General features: G+C 39.5%; 1 protein-coding gene across 1 annotated transcript; it reads right to left on the bottom strand.

Annotated features, from left to right (window-relative positions):
• Positions 1–936: 936 nt before the first annotated feature.
• shoc2 (SHOC2 leucine rich repeat scaffold protein) lies at positions 937–14,759 on the bottom strand. Its single transcript, XM_058062626.1, is given in 10 exon segments — positions 937–2,025; positions 3,151–3,268; positions 4,379–4,516; positions 4,994–5,116; positions 6,983–7,171; positions 7,598–7,728; positions 8,146–8,283; positions 8,437–8,469; positions 8,472–9,471; positions 14,630–14,759. Coding segments are annotated over 9 exon segments (1,746 nt in total). The 5' UTR covers positions 9,139–9,471; positions 14,630–14,759; the 3' UTR covers positions 937–1,816.
• Between the last annotated feature and the right edge of the window lie 1,086 nt (positions 14,760–15,845).

Here is a 15,845-nt window from a genome sequence, read left to right as displayed (position 1 = left end):
CACCCTCAATGCAAAACAAAAAAAATTGTGTTTGATTACCATTGTTGGTATTTTTAATGTACAGTCACTTGAAATAATACTAAGTGAATACACATATCATTTAGAAAAAAACATTCAATGATATAAAATAAAAACGCCAAGCAGAACAAGTCATTTCACTTGCCATGAAGAAAGAAGAAGCAGGATATGGGAACTTTTGCAGTTCAATAGTTCCTTTTAACATTGACAGGATAAAACCACAACAGAGTGTTCTGACTCAGTTCTATCCAAGTGATGCAAATTTATAAGATAAAATACTTCTTAATGAAACAAAATGCCCCCATTCAAAAATAACAGATGAGAGGCTACTGCGTTTGTTTTCAACAGAGGATGCCAATGTATTTATTCCAAAAAAGTGCATAAGAGCAGCAGCATTACTGGGACAGTGTGGGACAAAATATCATATAAAAAATTAAGTTAAAAGGGAACTTTGTTTTTAAGGGAACTCTGTCAAAAACAAAAGAAAAATCAAGGATTTGAATATAAAAAGGTGTTAAGTAGGGGTTACCTGCCAATGTTTTGTGATCAAATCTTTTTTTTTTGAGGCTCCGATACACTCGCCAACTTAAGTCCTGTAAAAATGTTTGATATGTTGGTCAATGATCAATGGATGACAGCGATGTAGCCCAACACTGAAGAGAATATCAAACAAGTAAACTGAAGTAAAATTGCACTCAAGGCAACAACCAGGATTTGTATACATATATAAAAACGCCTCCCATCATTTATCCCGTCACCTATGTATCTTTTAGCACACGATAACAGATGGGGGGGCAGGGTCACACGGCACCACCCACACTGGAGGAAAGTCCAACTTGCTTTTTTTTTGATTGGTATTTCTCATATGTATACATTACTAGTTTTACATTTTACAACTACTGCTGCTATTTCTTAAAAAAAAAAAAAAAACACACCACCAATCACCCTATTTCCTAAGTGATGATATCGCTGGAACAGTTAAATCCAACAGCAACACAAAAGTTAAAAACAGCAGTAATAAAAAAAAAAAAGAATAATAATTTATGTCTTTGTATTCTCATGGACAATAGTGTTTAGAAATGAACCACTGGATCATTCTAAACATAGGCACAGTTTAGAAAAAAAATAAATTGTAAAAAAAGAACAAAAAGAAAACAAAAAACCCCAAAAAGTACAAAAAATTATACACAAGCCATCATTAGACCTTTGTTCATTATGGTGGAGAAGTAATCAACACAAGTTATCTCCAGGGAGAAAGGATGATGTAAAAAATAAAATATATATAAAAAAAGATGACACGTTAAATTATGGCAGCAGCAGTAAATGTGAAGTTCCAAAGACTTTTGTTTGTTTTTGCATATAGCTGTATCCTCGCTCACATAGTAGATGCTTGTAATTACTGTAAATACATTGGCAATGAGAGCACGCTTATGATTAAAAGACTTGCCACTTAGCTCACAGTTACTCAATATATATAAATTCATATATCTTCAGTTTTGGCAAAGAGATGGAAATATTTTCCTCCTGTACGATTCGGAATGAAAAGATGAGTGGGGACTGCAGGGTCCGAGAATGACCGTAATAAAGTGGAGCAATGCAGAGTCTCCATTGTTTCTCCTCGTATCTGCCCTAAGACTGTGAGAGAAAGAGTCTCTTTTCCGCCCACCACTTCTTCTTCTTCTTCGCCCCCCCGACACTGGTCGTGGGCGAAACGACTACTTTACAGTGTATGATACACAAAATGGGGCGGGCAGGCAGGCGTGAGGGTGCAGAGCAAGCGGAGGGGCAGGCTCTGGCCTCAAACCATAGCACGGTACGGTCCCTGCATCTTGAGGAACTGGATGATGAAGGAGGGGCCCCCGGCCACAATCTGGGGCGGCAGGTGGCTGAGGGGACAGTTCTCGATGCTCATGATGGACAGCTTGCTGCACAAGGCCAGCTCAAATGGGAGGCTGTGCAGGTTGGGGTTGTCATTGAGGTACAATTCCTCCAGGTTCTCCAGTGTGCCTGAGAGTGGAGACCACTGTGTTAAAATAAACATGTACACACCTATGGAAAAAACATACCTCAGAGTGACAACAACAATAGACTTTCAGGAATAAAAAGAAACCGATAGATGCTGACATCCCGTGTAAATTAATTTATCAAAATGGCGATTTTGATTATAAATTTATAAAGTGATTATATTGCAATCTTTTTTACATATCCTCTGTCAAAACTATTTATCCAAGGTAGAATTCAAGTAACACTATTAAGACAAATATCTAATATACATCTAGCTTTAGATTGGTGCAGGAGGAACTTTAGTTTTGTGCGGGGCTGAGTCCATGGTGGGTGCAAGTCAGTGCCTGCACTGTCCAATGAGCACGCACAGCTTGCGTGGATCATGACGAGTGAGAGTTTGCGCCGCGCTTGTGTACAATGCAGTAGTGCTTATATCAAAACAATAAAAAAAAACTAGCTTTTGATAGCTTATTAACTACATGACTGGCACCCACCCGGCACTGAGGGCTTCGGTTTTATCTTTTTGGTCAACGAAAACTTGCACCAAAGTCGTCAAAGACCCATCTCTAGCTTTTCATGTCTCGTTGTCATCTTGCGTTGTCAACAAAAACAATACTGGTTTCAAACATTAACCCCAACAGGCCTACTACCAACACACTGTATCTTTAAGCCAATGCAAACCCAGTCTCAATGCAATGCTAACACCTACAGCTCCCTCCTCCACCCATGTTAATCTGTGGCTTAGCACACAACTTCAGCAGTAACTAGCCAACACCAATTGAGCACTGGAGGGGTCAAAAGTGGAACAAATAGTGGACTGATAATCTCTCAAACTCTACTGGTTAACTCTAATGTCGATGTAGATTTAAGTGTGGCATTGTTTGCTGATAAAGAGCCACAGACAAAGTTGATTCTAGGTTCCAGCCAGTGACAGAACATGTAGCAATATGAGCAGCTCTGAGTACCATTTCCACATCAGACATGTGTCCAATTTGGAGTTGAAATGTCAAGCAAAATTCAACCCAACAGTAAATCATTGACCCCTATAAAGCAGTGGATATTTATGTGCAAAAATATAAGTGTTCATGAACACTTTGTACATTTGCAGTACAATTAAGATGGCTTTACCAATCTCTTCAGGAAGATGTTGCAGCAGATTCTCCCCCAAACCAAGATGAGTCAGGTTGGTGAGGTGGCCAATTCCTCTGGGTAACGTCGTCAGCTGGTTATTTGTCAACACCAATTTCTAATGACAATGAGAGGGCAAGTCGGTTACTAATTGGCTATCCTCAATCAGTTTAAGTAGTGTAAAGGTAGCTCTGCTGCACATTGGAAACTCATTACAAGTATAAAAAAATATATATATATATAAATTCCACTTTGCACTTTACCTTATAATGTATTTTCCTCACAATAAGGTGCACATAAAAAGCCTTACATTTTCTCAAAAATCGACGGTGCGCCTGATGCGTGTAAAAATGCTGTGCGACTTTGGTGAGGGTTATGCTTGACTGAGAGACCATTTCCGACTGAGACAGGGATGTAATACGTACGGTGGCAGCAATAAACCAATCAGAGAACAATACACAATACGTACAGTACATACGCTGACACCGAGAACATGTAATACGTACAGTACGTACACTTAACCTTCGCCACACCTCTGGTAAGTATACTACTGGTATGCAGCAAAACAACATTGCGCCCATTTCTCCACTATTGTGAAAAACCAAGTGAAGCAAATGAATTTGGAGATTGCCATCATCCAGGAGGAGTACCAAAACAACTCCAATCGACACTGGTGTAAACAGTGTGTTATGAAGCTGCAAGCGGCGTGGCAGCGATGAGTGAAAGACGGCGAACACGGAGGCAGCAACAGTTGAGTTACGGCATCATATGTGAATGGATTGTGGATGCTTGGGATAAAGTATCTGCTTTAACTGTTGTCCGAGCTTTGGCGAAAACCAGCATCATTGCTGACCCGGACAACAAGACACCCGACAATGATGAGAGGGAACACGGCATGTTTGATGGCGAAACTGCCCGGCAATTCAGATACAGAAGATGAAGACTTTGATGGATTTCTGGGAGAAGATCAATTAAAAAAATATGACGAGTGTATTGTTCAATAGTAGAATAAAGTTCAACTAAACTCACAGTTTTGCTTCTGTTGCCTTTTTATAGACCGTATGTATGTGTTAGCATGCGCCTTATAATACGGTGCGTCTTGCATACGGGTCAAGTACAGAAACAGACCCTGTAATTATAATCCGGTGCGCCTTATGGTACAGAAAATACGGTACTTCTCATAGTCTTTGATTGCGACTCAACACGGAACAAGCATCAACCAACTTGCCTGTAAATCTTTGAGATAAGCAATTTCATTGGGGAGCGATTCCAACTTGTTTTCCTCCAAGTCAAGCTCTCGGAGCTTTCTCAAATTGCCAATACCGTGTGGTAACTTCTTCAGAAGGTTATTTGACAATATTAACACCTGTGAAGAAAAGAACAACAGTGACATTGGTCTCATGGCATAATCATTGTACCATTTTGGACATGGCATTAAAATGTTGACATGATGTCTTGCCTTGACATTAAAAAGGGACTGATTGCAGCAGATTCAGACATACTGCATGCAATATATCCCGCTGTCTTCCTGCTTGACTAAGTGAGCTACGCCAACGAAACATACACACCCACACTGGTTATGTTGGTTATCTGTTAATAATGGTGATGTGGCCAGGTTTAGCTACTAAAGTTGGACAGTTGGGATCTCGAGCCAGTTGCAATCAGTCTCTTCAAGCTAATAACACAGAGATCACAATCTTCATGCCAAGAGGAAAATGTTACTTTTTAATGACCATGTCAATGGCAAATTTAAGCCTTCCACCATGAAATGTAGACCCTGAGATTGGAATAGATACACTACATTTTTATTATACGGAGTCTATGCGTCACATTTGTGGCTCACCTCCAGAGACACCAGGCCACAGACATCCTCTGGGATCTTAGTCAGCTGATTGGTGGCTAGGTTAAGCTCCACCATGCTGATCCATGTTCCGAAGTCCAATGGCAGAGAAGTTAACTGGTTGTCCTGAGGAAGGCAAAGGCATGAATTAATTAGTTAAATGCAAGACCACTCCGAAGGTCAATACAAGGAGCGCACTGTTGTGTGCACTTCGGTAACTGTGTTAGCTGGAAGCAAAATAACTTTTTACAGAATTAAATCCAAACGGAAGCTAGTGTAGGATGTGCCTGTAAACAACGTCAATATCGACTGAGACCTCGGTAGAATAGTTGTTCGCATAAACTGGGAAATAAATTATTGGAAATAAAAAGGAATTGTATTTACATGTGCAACATTTACTTCAGGATTACTGTGCCAATGAGGAATTTCTCACCTTCCTCCATGTTGTGTAACCAGTAGAGGAAAAAAAATCATATACATTATTCTTGTACTTTTTTTTTTTAAATACTTGTTATTCTTTTGGCTTTGTTCTGATTAGCTGTGTGAATACATAAACTTTGATGATGAATTACAGTAAAGCAAATCCGTTTCATGTGCGGTTAAGCCTGACAAAAACGGGACTTTCCACCAGATTCACATTTCATACAACTTATGAATTGAGTCAATCAAAACCAACTTTATGGCTGTGGTATTTTTTTCCTCTATGCTTTGCTATGTTGTTATAGGAAAGTATAACTGAAATTTGTAGCCAAAATAATTACATAGTTAAGACAAATGACACAGTATAATTTTCAAGTCATAGTTTTAGAGCATAATTCTAATTTCATTGCACTAACCTCCCAATGATCATTTTTGGGCCAAAATAAAACCTCAAAATATATTGTTCCGCATTATATTGAAAAGAGCTTCAAAACATTTCACTGGTTGTAAAGAACTGAAATGTTCATTTGTTGAATTTGCAGCAATAGGAGGTCATATTGACTGGAAACATCAGCTATTTCAATCAAAAATAGGCAAAGTTGCATGTTAACACAAGACATTTGATATATAACCTTCACAATTCTTGCATTTGCATTTGAACTTGTGAGTTTGCGGAAGTGTTTCTGCTAGACTTTCTTTGCAAAATGTGTCAGCTTCAGCTGCTGTTTTGGTGGGAACTGTCAACCCCCCTCAAGAGTTTTTATTTGACTGATGATGCTCAATTGGTTCCCATTTTGGTTGAGGTCAGGGGAAAATATTACATTTGCGTTTGTCACCAACGCGTGTATGTCACCCATGCAGAGAAGGAGCAGGAAGCGGGTGTTTGAAGACGTGGGAATATTAAAGAGGCTAGAGAAAGCTACTAGGCAAAGAAAGAGAAGGAAAACAACAACAAAAACAGAGAGGGGCTAAACAAGAACTTCAACAACGTGACATGTATCCGTTGTGTCTGCAGCACTATTGAATCGGCGTCGCCGCTGTATCGCAACAATGAAATCTCAGCATGAAACCTCTGGAGTATCCTCAACCTTGATGTTCATGTGACTCCAGAGGAACCAGCAGCTTCAAATACCCGTTTTTTAACGTCTTTTTTTTGCAGCGGATTCGATGAATTTGTCTGGCAGAAACCATCCTCATGGCGCAATCCTGGCTGTGCAAAATATCCGAAATATGTCTTCACATGACATCATGCTTTAGTTTTGGGAAATATATTTTTTCAAGGCTCCAAGGCATCCCGTTTTGCTCGAAACCTGTGGCACGCTTAATGTGGAACATCATCTTTAAGTAGTTTTCCTTTAAATCAGGTTCACCTGGCAAACTAATTATGTCTAAGATTGATCTCCATAATCTCAGCCCAGAGACACAATGCCATCCATGAATTTCAATGAAAAAATGTTTATGATACTAAAATCATATTTGCATAATAATTTGGAGCACAGTGTATATGACAGGACAAATTTCAATGACATCAGGCAGACAGGTGCAGAATAAGTGCAAGACGGGTGTGTATACCTTCATGTTAAGCTTGCTTAAAACTTTGGCCCTGGAGAAAATTCCGAATGGGATCTTATTGATACGGTTGTGCTCCATGTTGAGCGAGTAGATGGTAGAGAACTGGGATGGTCCACCCACAGGATATGACTGGAAGCAGTTCCTTGCTAGTGTCAGGCTAGTCAGTTTGACCAAACTTGAGAGGAGGCCCTAGATAACAAGGAAACCAAATATGAGACAAGTTTTTTTTATACACTGAATATCCTTTGACAGACTCTTAAAGGGGACTTATTTGTACTGAGTTGAGGAGTCCTACAGTGCAGCTATACACAATAACGAGAAAGCTATCCAGAATCTGCACCTATTCCAGCTTCTTAGGATTCCTTTGTATTTCGAGCTTCCCGTGAAAATCCGCCTCCATGCAGGCTCCATCTCCATGCACGCCCACTCCAGTTTGGTCACACCCCTAAGTGCTACTAAGAAGGACCTCTGGTGTTGTGCAAATAGCTGCCTAACTGAATTCTTTGCTACTCCGCTTAAATATTCTTCATGTTTTGAATTGTTTGTCGTCGCCATAATTATGACCATAATTTCCTACATTGACATACTGTATTTGTTGAAACAAGTTGTACATACCTCTGGTAACACTGAAATGTTGTTGTTTTCAAGATTTAGCTCTTCCAATTCTCGACATTTAGCTAGCGATCTGGGGATGGCTGACAATCTATTGTATCGCAGACCCAAGCGGTTTATGCTGGCAAAGTTTCCTAAAATAGAAAAGAAGAAAGAACAACTTGCATAATTACTCTTAAAAGTATAGAAAAATACTATGAAGCCGATATGTTAGTTAAACAAATACTATAGGCACAGTAGTTCAATTAAGGAGGTGAACATCTTATATTCGAGAAATTCACTTAACAGAGCGAAACATTTCAAGAAAGTGTTTCTTAATAATCGTATAATGATTATAGTTTCACTAATACAAAACCCCAATTCAGTTTATCATCAAGTTTAAATTTAACAGACAGACTGAGACCAACATTGTCAAAAAGTTCAATTATGTAAACTACTGGTTCACGCTCTAAAAAATTACTTTTTGAGCCTTTAATTGCATTCTTAATTGTACTCCTGAAATCAAATGCATCTATTTAAATTAGAATATGGTGCAAAATGTATCAATATACCTATAGTCTCTGGGAGGTCTAAGAGCTCATTGTGCTGCAAATCTAGGTTGGTTATCTGTGTGCAATTCCCAATCTCCTTCGGTAAGTGCTCCAACTGATTATGGGCGACATCCAGAGTACTGAGGTTGCAAAGTTCTCCTGCAAAAAAAAAATGTTATTCATATTAAAAGTATAGCATGATTCCTAAATGTATTTTAAAGATTAAAAACTACGCTCTACATCAGGTTACATGTAGTTAAATGCTATAGACAAACTTCAATCGAGTAACTTTAATTTCATGTGTGAACCCACCGATCTCCGCGGGAAGCTGCTTGAACTTGTTCCCCGGATGCTGAGTGTTGTGAGCTTGGAAAGGTTTCGAATGTCCTTCTCCACCGTCGTGATGCGGTTGAAGCGTAGGTAGAGTGTCTTCAGGGACTTCAGCCGGTAGACTACTGGCGGAATCTCTCTCAGCTTGTTGTGCCGAAGATCGAGCATTTGAAGCTTCTTAAGAGAGTCCAGTGAGTCGGGCAGGCTGGTTAAAGAGTTCTCACTCAGGGCTAAAGTGACCAGGCCTGAGAGGCAGCCCACTTCCGGCGGTAGGCTCTGCAATTTGTTGCTGTATAGGTACAGTTCTGCCAGCTGCGTCAGCTCCTTAATGGAGGTGGGCAACATGTGAATAGAGCGTTTAGATAGATCCAAACGCATGGAATTTTCCTCCCGGCACTTGTTAAGCTCCTTAATCACCTCAGCATTGCTGGACTTTTTGCGTGTACCTGGTGCTGGGTTTGGCCGCTTTATCGTATTGTCAACGGAGAAGGCAACACCCGGTGCAGAGCTGCTGGTGTCCTTCTTACCTTCTTTGGCTTCTTTCCCTTTGGTCTTAGTTTCTTTGCCCCCATCCTTTCCCAGGCCTGCCAGAGCCTTGGCCTCCTTGTCCCTTTCTTTGCCTCCCAAACCACTTTTAAGGTCCTTTTCTTTTGAATCTTTTTCTTTGCCTAAAGTACTACTCATGTCGACGTTATCGGGCGTCCTGCAAAGTTGCTCATGGGACTTTTTTTCGTCAGGTTACTTATTCAGGGAAAAAAAGGACACGGACAGTTGAGGAGGCTTTTAAATAAAGCATCCCTGTGCAGGCCCACACATTTACCAGTCTTTGAGAGAGTGACCACTTTTCAAATGTTTCTTTCAGAGTAAAAAATCCTTTGAAGAAGCTGAACTGTGGCATTCATGGGCCACATGCTTAAGCGTTGGAGCTGCATGCAATCCCAGGACTTTTAGGTAAAACTTGTGGAATTCCTTATGGCTCAAAGGGTCATCAAGGTTTTGTAATCCCTTAACAGTTTGCTGTAAAAGACAAAAAAAAAGACATTTTTACAGTTTCAAATATTAAAATGTCATTCCCAGTTCCAACAATTGTCAGTGTTATACTATAATCATTTTAGGGTGGTGATACCCAGGCTGTAGCCCAGCAGGTACCTTGTGGGTTTTTTATGCACAGTACAAAAAGTGAATTAAAGCATAATCAGAGGGCCACGTGGTGGTTAGCATTTTGACCACACAGTCTGCAGATCTGGAAGATCTTGGTTCGATGTTTTCCCTGTGCGTGGGTTTTCTCCAGGTACTCCGGTTTCCCCCACATTCCAAAAACATGCATGTTAGGTTAATTGGTGATTCTAAATTGTCCATAGTTATGGCGACCTAGGTACGGTAGGTATGGTGTACCCCTGCCTCTCGCGCTAAGTTAGCTGGGATAGGCATTACCTCACGACCCTTAATGAGGATAAGCGGCATAGAAGATGGATGGCTGGACAGAGGAGAGTGACAAAAAAGGAACTCTCGCATTCTAGGGGATCCAGTTAATTAGTAGAACTAGTTAAAATTGTTGAGCTGGGAATGACAGGGCACCACTCGATACAATACAATTCACAATTGGACCAACTACCAAGTTATTGTAATGTACTGTATATTTTACTTAGAGAGTTTGGATTAAGTCAAACTTAAAATGTAAGATGTTTGCATGGTGGTTTCTCTTCCCTCTTTTCAGCAGCAATTCCTCTTCTGGTTTTACCGCAAATCAGTCGTGCTGCTGCCTTTATATTAACCAAGATAACCACAACACAGATGTTAAAATTACCATAACAACAGTTTTATGTCACACTAAAATATGTATCGCACAGCATTATCTCCAAGTGATGGTTCTTTGCAGTCAGGCTTGTTGACTAAACAAATTGCTGAGAAAGAATTCTGCCACCCACATACTGTACTTTGCATCAGTGTTGTCCCGCTCAGACAGAGAGTGTGAGCACAGCAAGGTGCTCCATGTACCTCTCACTAATACACATGTCAAGTGTAACCTCGGTTTTTGTAGGAGTTGGTCTGCCAAAATTTATTTTTATCAGTTATTGTACGGCCAAACAATGAACCTACCAAGCTAGTCCATGGAATCAAGTCAAGTGCCCAAACAGAAGAGCCACAAGTTGGTGAAAGTCTCAAGTGGTGAAGAATGTAGTGTTTCTTTAGAATTGGGACACTATAGGCAAATTCCAGCCAGGGAATCCTTTAATCATCTTTAATATCAGGGTGTGTGTGTGTGTGTGTGTGTGTGTGTGTGTGTGTGTGTGTGGTGGCACCGCCTATCTGTGTGTGTTAGAGGAAACTGCAAAATAATTGCAAGGGCCAGAAATGTCTTTCAGAAGATGACAAACACGACTGAATTAAATAAAAAACTTGTAGCAAAGTACAACTGTAGCATCTGTTACAATAGAATTGTAATACAAAGGTGCATAGTTAATACATGTTGCAGACGGAACGGTTTAAGAGAGACACTTAACAGAAACTGAGCCAGGCTAGTCTGTGTAATGGTTGTACCTGTTTACGTTTATTTTGTTTTCTCTCTGTGTAACTTATTTTTTCACTATAAATTGCGTTTTGTATTAATAATTATGGGTGTCCTGAACAGATTCACTTTTATTTTGAATGCATCTCCGTCTTAGATGTAAATAGAACATTCTCCACAGACTGAACACACTTCTGTGACTGCCCTTCAAATTAAGAGCGCCGTCTGCCCCATGTCTGTGTAAACAAAGCAAGTGTCATAAAGCGAGTGTCATAAAAATATCTTCCATATGCACTTGGAATTTCATGGGTGACAACATCTACCTTCATGACAAGCACAGGCATTACAGTTTGCTGAAGATGTAGTAGCAATGTGTGGAGAGGCTGACATCCCATTAGAACAGGTAGCGAGTTTACAAATAAATTCATGTTCTTTACCATTTGAGACAAGTTTTTATACAAGACTTAGCTGAATTTAAATTGTATAGCGTTTTATATCATCATATCATGATACTTCCCAAACATATTGTGATACATGTTAAGGTCCATATTCCCAACCCTAGTGTTTTTGTACATTTTGGTTTTCAACTGAACTTTTGGAACTAATTCATGACGAAAACCAAGGTTCCACTGTATGCGAGATTACATTTGTGTTTTTATTCAATTCTAACAACCATACACATTGTACAGTATATAGAAAAAGGGGCTCAAAAGGTTTTAAGTTACATATCAGGTGAGCATTCGCAATGCAGCATTTATATATAGAAATCTACATAAAACAGCATATGAGCACAATGTTTGTTTTTTTGTTTTTACAAGGTGAAAGGCTGAAGCAAACACTTTAAACAGGTTTGGTGTGTATGCTGTAGCATCGGGTACATGAAGTTATGTCAGTTAATGCCAGCAAATCTGTTGAATGTACTAAGCATAACCTCACAGCAACTTTCCGCCACTAAATAAACATGGCCCATTGTGTGTTGACATTACCTATGTCAGTAACAAACTGTTATTTGAAAGTTATGTTATAAAAGACATTCAGGCAAACATTTCTTGTCTTTAAATCTTTTTTTAACACAATGGTGGTTTCATTTCTTGTGGTTCTTCGCTTGTTTAGTCTCTCCTGCTGTTCAGCCTCAGTGCCTGTATATAGCTCGCTTGCACAAGTTAAGCCGCGGCAAAGAGAGACAGGTTTGGATCAGGATCAGAGCTAAGAGAAAAGGTTGGGACTGCTGAGAGTAATCTATAGAAGTGGCCTTCAAAGCATGGAGCCCCAACAGCAAGAGGTCATGTGACCTTTAGGGGAAAATCCCCTTTCACCACCTAATGTTTGACAGAACATTCCCCAAATTAAAACATATTCTACAGTCTGACTGACACGCGTGTGCGTAATAGAATTATTGCCCTAAAATGAGAAAAGCCAGATCAGCCGCACTGTCATCTAGTCCAAACTCTACAAGCAACTTCCTTTTATGGTTGTACACTTTATCTCCCTGCAGGACAACATGCTGCTACATTACTTAGTGCAGACAAGATAATCTTTTTGTCTAAAGTCTAATCTAAACGGAGACCAAAAAAAACATACCATCTAAGAAGCACTAACAACCAATGCTGCAAGATGTATTCTCATCTTAAATGTGCAAAAGCATGTTTTGGTGAAATAGTACAAACGAATAAAGCCCAGGTGACCAAATAAGATCACATTTCAGGGGAAGAATTACAAAATAAACAATATATAACAGCAGTGTTTTTAAAGGAGAATAAAGAACCTCATAAAATGTTCATTTTCTGTGGTGCAAATGTCCTAGCTGCATATGCAAAGAATATAAGACAAGTCTGTTGCTAGTTTAGTCATATGGTCTGGTCAAACGTTTGACATTGGTATCTGCAACTCTTCCCAACACTCAAAAAGTCATTCTTATTGGTATGATCTTTTCAATTGACAATATCTCCTTTCCTGCCAACAAATTGGCTACTGTAGCTAGCTTGTTGCATTTCCCTCATTTGCCCCCTTCATGTAGAACAGCAACACTGAAAGCAAAAAAAAACAACAAATATCTGTTTCCATTTCAAGCTTCAGCCAGCTGATATCAACAGGCATATGCATCCCTCAGTAAACAAAAGCTTGTGCTTGCAGTATCCATCTTGCGTAGTTGGTGCATGGTCATGGTCATAGTTGAAAAACAACATTGTACATAAGCAGTGTGGACATTGTCAAAACAATTGCGTTCAGTGTTGAAATCTGACAAAACTGCTGACAGGTCATTTTTCTTTCATCTCTTACAACAACATGCGGGTTCATCAGCAGTAACAATACGTCAATAAGTTTTATTACACGACAAAAAGGCAAAAACATCTAATTTTCAATGGAACTGATAGCAAACATATGTTGTAATTTTGACATCACAGTGAGATGTTCCTGTTAATTAAATATACTTAAAAATAATGCAGAAGCAATATTGCAGGTGTGCATTAATTATGTTAAATTATCGTTAAAAATGCATTAACGTAGTTTTATTTTGAGAGTGGAAAGGGGCTCTCTAACACACTAGGTCGTGGGGTTCCCATAAAATGAACTACATTGGCTGACAATTCATGTGTAAGTAGACAAGATACTACCTAGCAGAGGTTCTAATAGCGAAAATGAAAAAGCACCTGTTGATTTACCCATTGTTAAAACGTTGCATAAGACTGCAAATCCTGGGAATGAGATTAACGACACATCAGTCGCAAGTCAAGGATGTCATGTCACGTTTCTAGATGATTTTATTTACATTAAATAACAAATATGCATAATGAATTTTACGTCATCTATCAGAGTGGATAATCAAACATAAAATAAAATAGCTATTGTAGTAGGGAAACGTTCCAATACTGAATGTAATAGTGAAAATCGTAATGCAAGCTACACCCAACTGATGGTGGCTGGGGTAGCATATTTATTACAAAATAATTTAGTCATCTTAACAAAGAAGGTATTTCTGTGTGACATGACTGGCGAGAACACAGGAAATAAATTCAGCTATGCTAAAGATCAACAGCTAACGTCAGTTTTGCTAACATCTGCTAGCAAGCCAGGCAACCTAACATACTTCCAAGACATCCAATCAGTCAAAATATGAGGTACAGTGATATAATAAAATTATAATTTGTTGTAGTTATTTGCAAGAAATGTGGACATCTGAGATTGTTTTCCTACTGAGTGCTACCGATTAGCTTTCCCTAAAGTGAAGCTAACTGTGCGTAGGCCCAAGCACAACCGTTGACTGTCGCGGACCCTCCAGTCCGCCTTGACTTGGACCGTGAAGAGAAGCTTCTATTACGGCCAGCTGAGGGCCATCGATGGGTGAACAGCGAATGTAGCAAAACGACATGGCAGCACAACAGTCGACGAAAAGAGAGTGAGGGCTCATCTTTAGCATAGCATCCGAGCGCCGCTGTGCTCCAGTATTGAATGTTAGCCGAAGGGAAAAAAGAAAACACTCCAGAAACAGCGGCCATTCCGAAGCTGAACAAAAGAGTGCGTTTGTAGTCATTACATTAAAATGACACTCATGCGTTACGTAAGTTTTTGCATGAGCCTCATTCGTGTATAACGTCGGGGCTTTGGTGACACTGCGTAATGTTGATGAAAAATGACATTGTAAATGTGATAATATAACTGTTTTACCTTCAGAGGTGTGACTCCGCCATCCTCGCTGCTTCCTCCTCTTTTCCTACACTGCTGCTCTCCGCTCCTCCGCCCCGCCCTCCCTGACACCAACATGCGTCATTTGTTAACTGACCAATCACATCGCTCAACACCAGCTGCGCCTCGCCTGCAAAGCGGGCATGCGCAGTGGGCTCCAGCGCCAAGAAGCGACAACAAACCAAGACCAAGGAAAAAGCTTTCGAAGAACAACAGGAAGTTCAGAAATAGCTGTTTTTATGAAAGATCAGACAACCAATCGTTTCGGACGCCGAGGTCATCACAATTACGAATAAAAACAGTTAAAAGGTTATTAGAAGTCAATAATGATGAGGGAAAATCCCAGTTGTATATATTATCGTTTCTGTGAATTAGTATATTGACTCATAATCTAAACGAAAACAGCGTTATCACAACACTTTTGGAAGTATTCCCCGTCAGCCTTGTTCAGTAAACTTTCTTCATGATGTAACACATTACGAAACAGAGATTTAGAAACAACAACATGCAATGGAAGCGTGAACTTTGACTACATTACCAATTTAAAAAGTTTCTTTTAACAAAGGTTGACAAAAGACGAACTGGAAAAAACAAAAAAATGTGTTCAAGTTAAGGTTGTTGAGTCATAAATAAAACTTTTTTTATCAATTAATCTTTATGTGCATCAACAACAAATTTGTTCAACATGTATGCTACCCCGATAACAGTGGAAAGGTCACATAACTTGTTTGTGTTGTTGTAAATGATCCCTATAGGGGGCAGCAAAGCACACTGAGAGTGAAACAGCGAAGAAGAAAGTGACGTCATCTAGTAAGGATGTTGTCTGGGCAACTGCTATAATCCGAGTGATTGTTGAGTGGTTAGCAATTGTGTAGAACACATCGAAGGCTTTATTGCTGTGCAAAGTAAGAACCATATTTAAATATCAATGCATCTGTGTGTTACATGGCACGGATGTGTGTAGTCAGTTTGGCTACATGCTAATCTTAGCGTATAATCGATGAGTTGTCTGCTAGCATGCTTTTTTCCTGCTATATCCCAATTATGGCTTGCATGTAACATCACATGGAATTGGTGTGTTTACTATTTATTTCATTGCTGCAAGCACGTCGACAGTGACACATTTCAATTCTACGTTGTATTTCTCTGGTGTGTTTAAGAAAAATCCCAACTAAATCTTAATTTTACCATACCAAAA

Source organism: Doryrhamphus excisus, chromosome 1 (genome assembly GCF_030265055.1).
Source record: "Doryrhamphus excisus isolate RoL2022-K1 chromosome 1, RoL_Dexc_1.0, whole genome shotgun sequence".
In the NCBI taxonomy this organism is placed as follows: domain Eukaryota; kingdom Metazoa; phylum Chordata; class Actinopteri; order Syngnathiformes; family Syngnathidae; genus Doryrhamphus; species Doryrhamphus excisus.
Note: the sequence above shows the minus strand (reverse complement) of the source record. Positions and strands in the feature narration are given on the sequence as shown.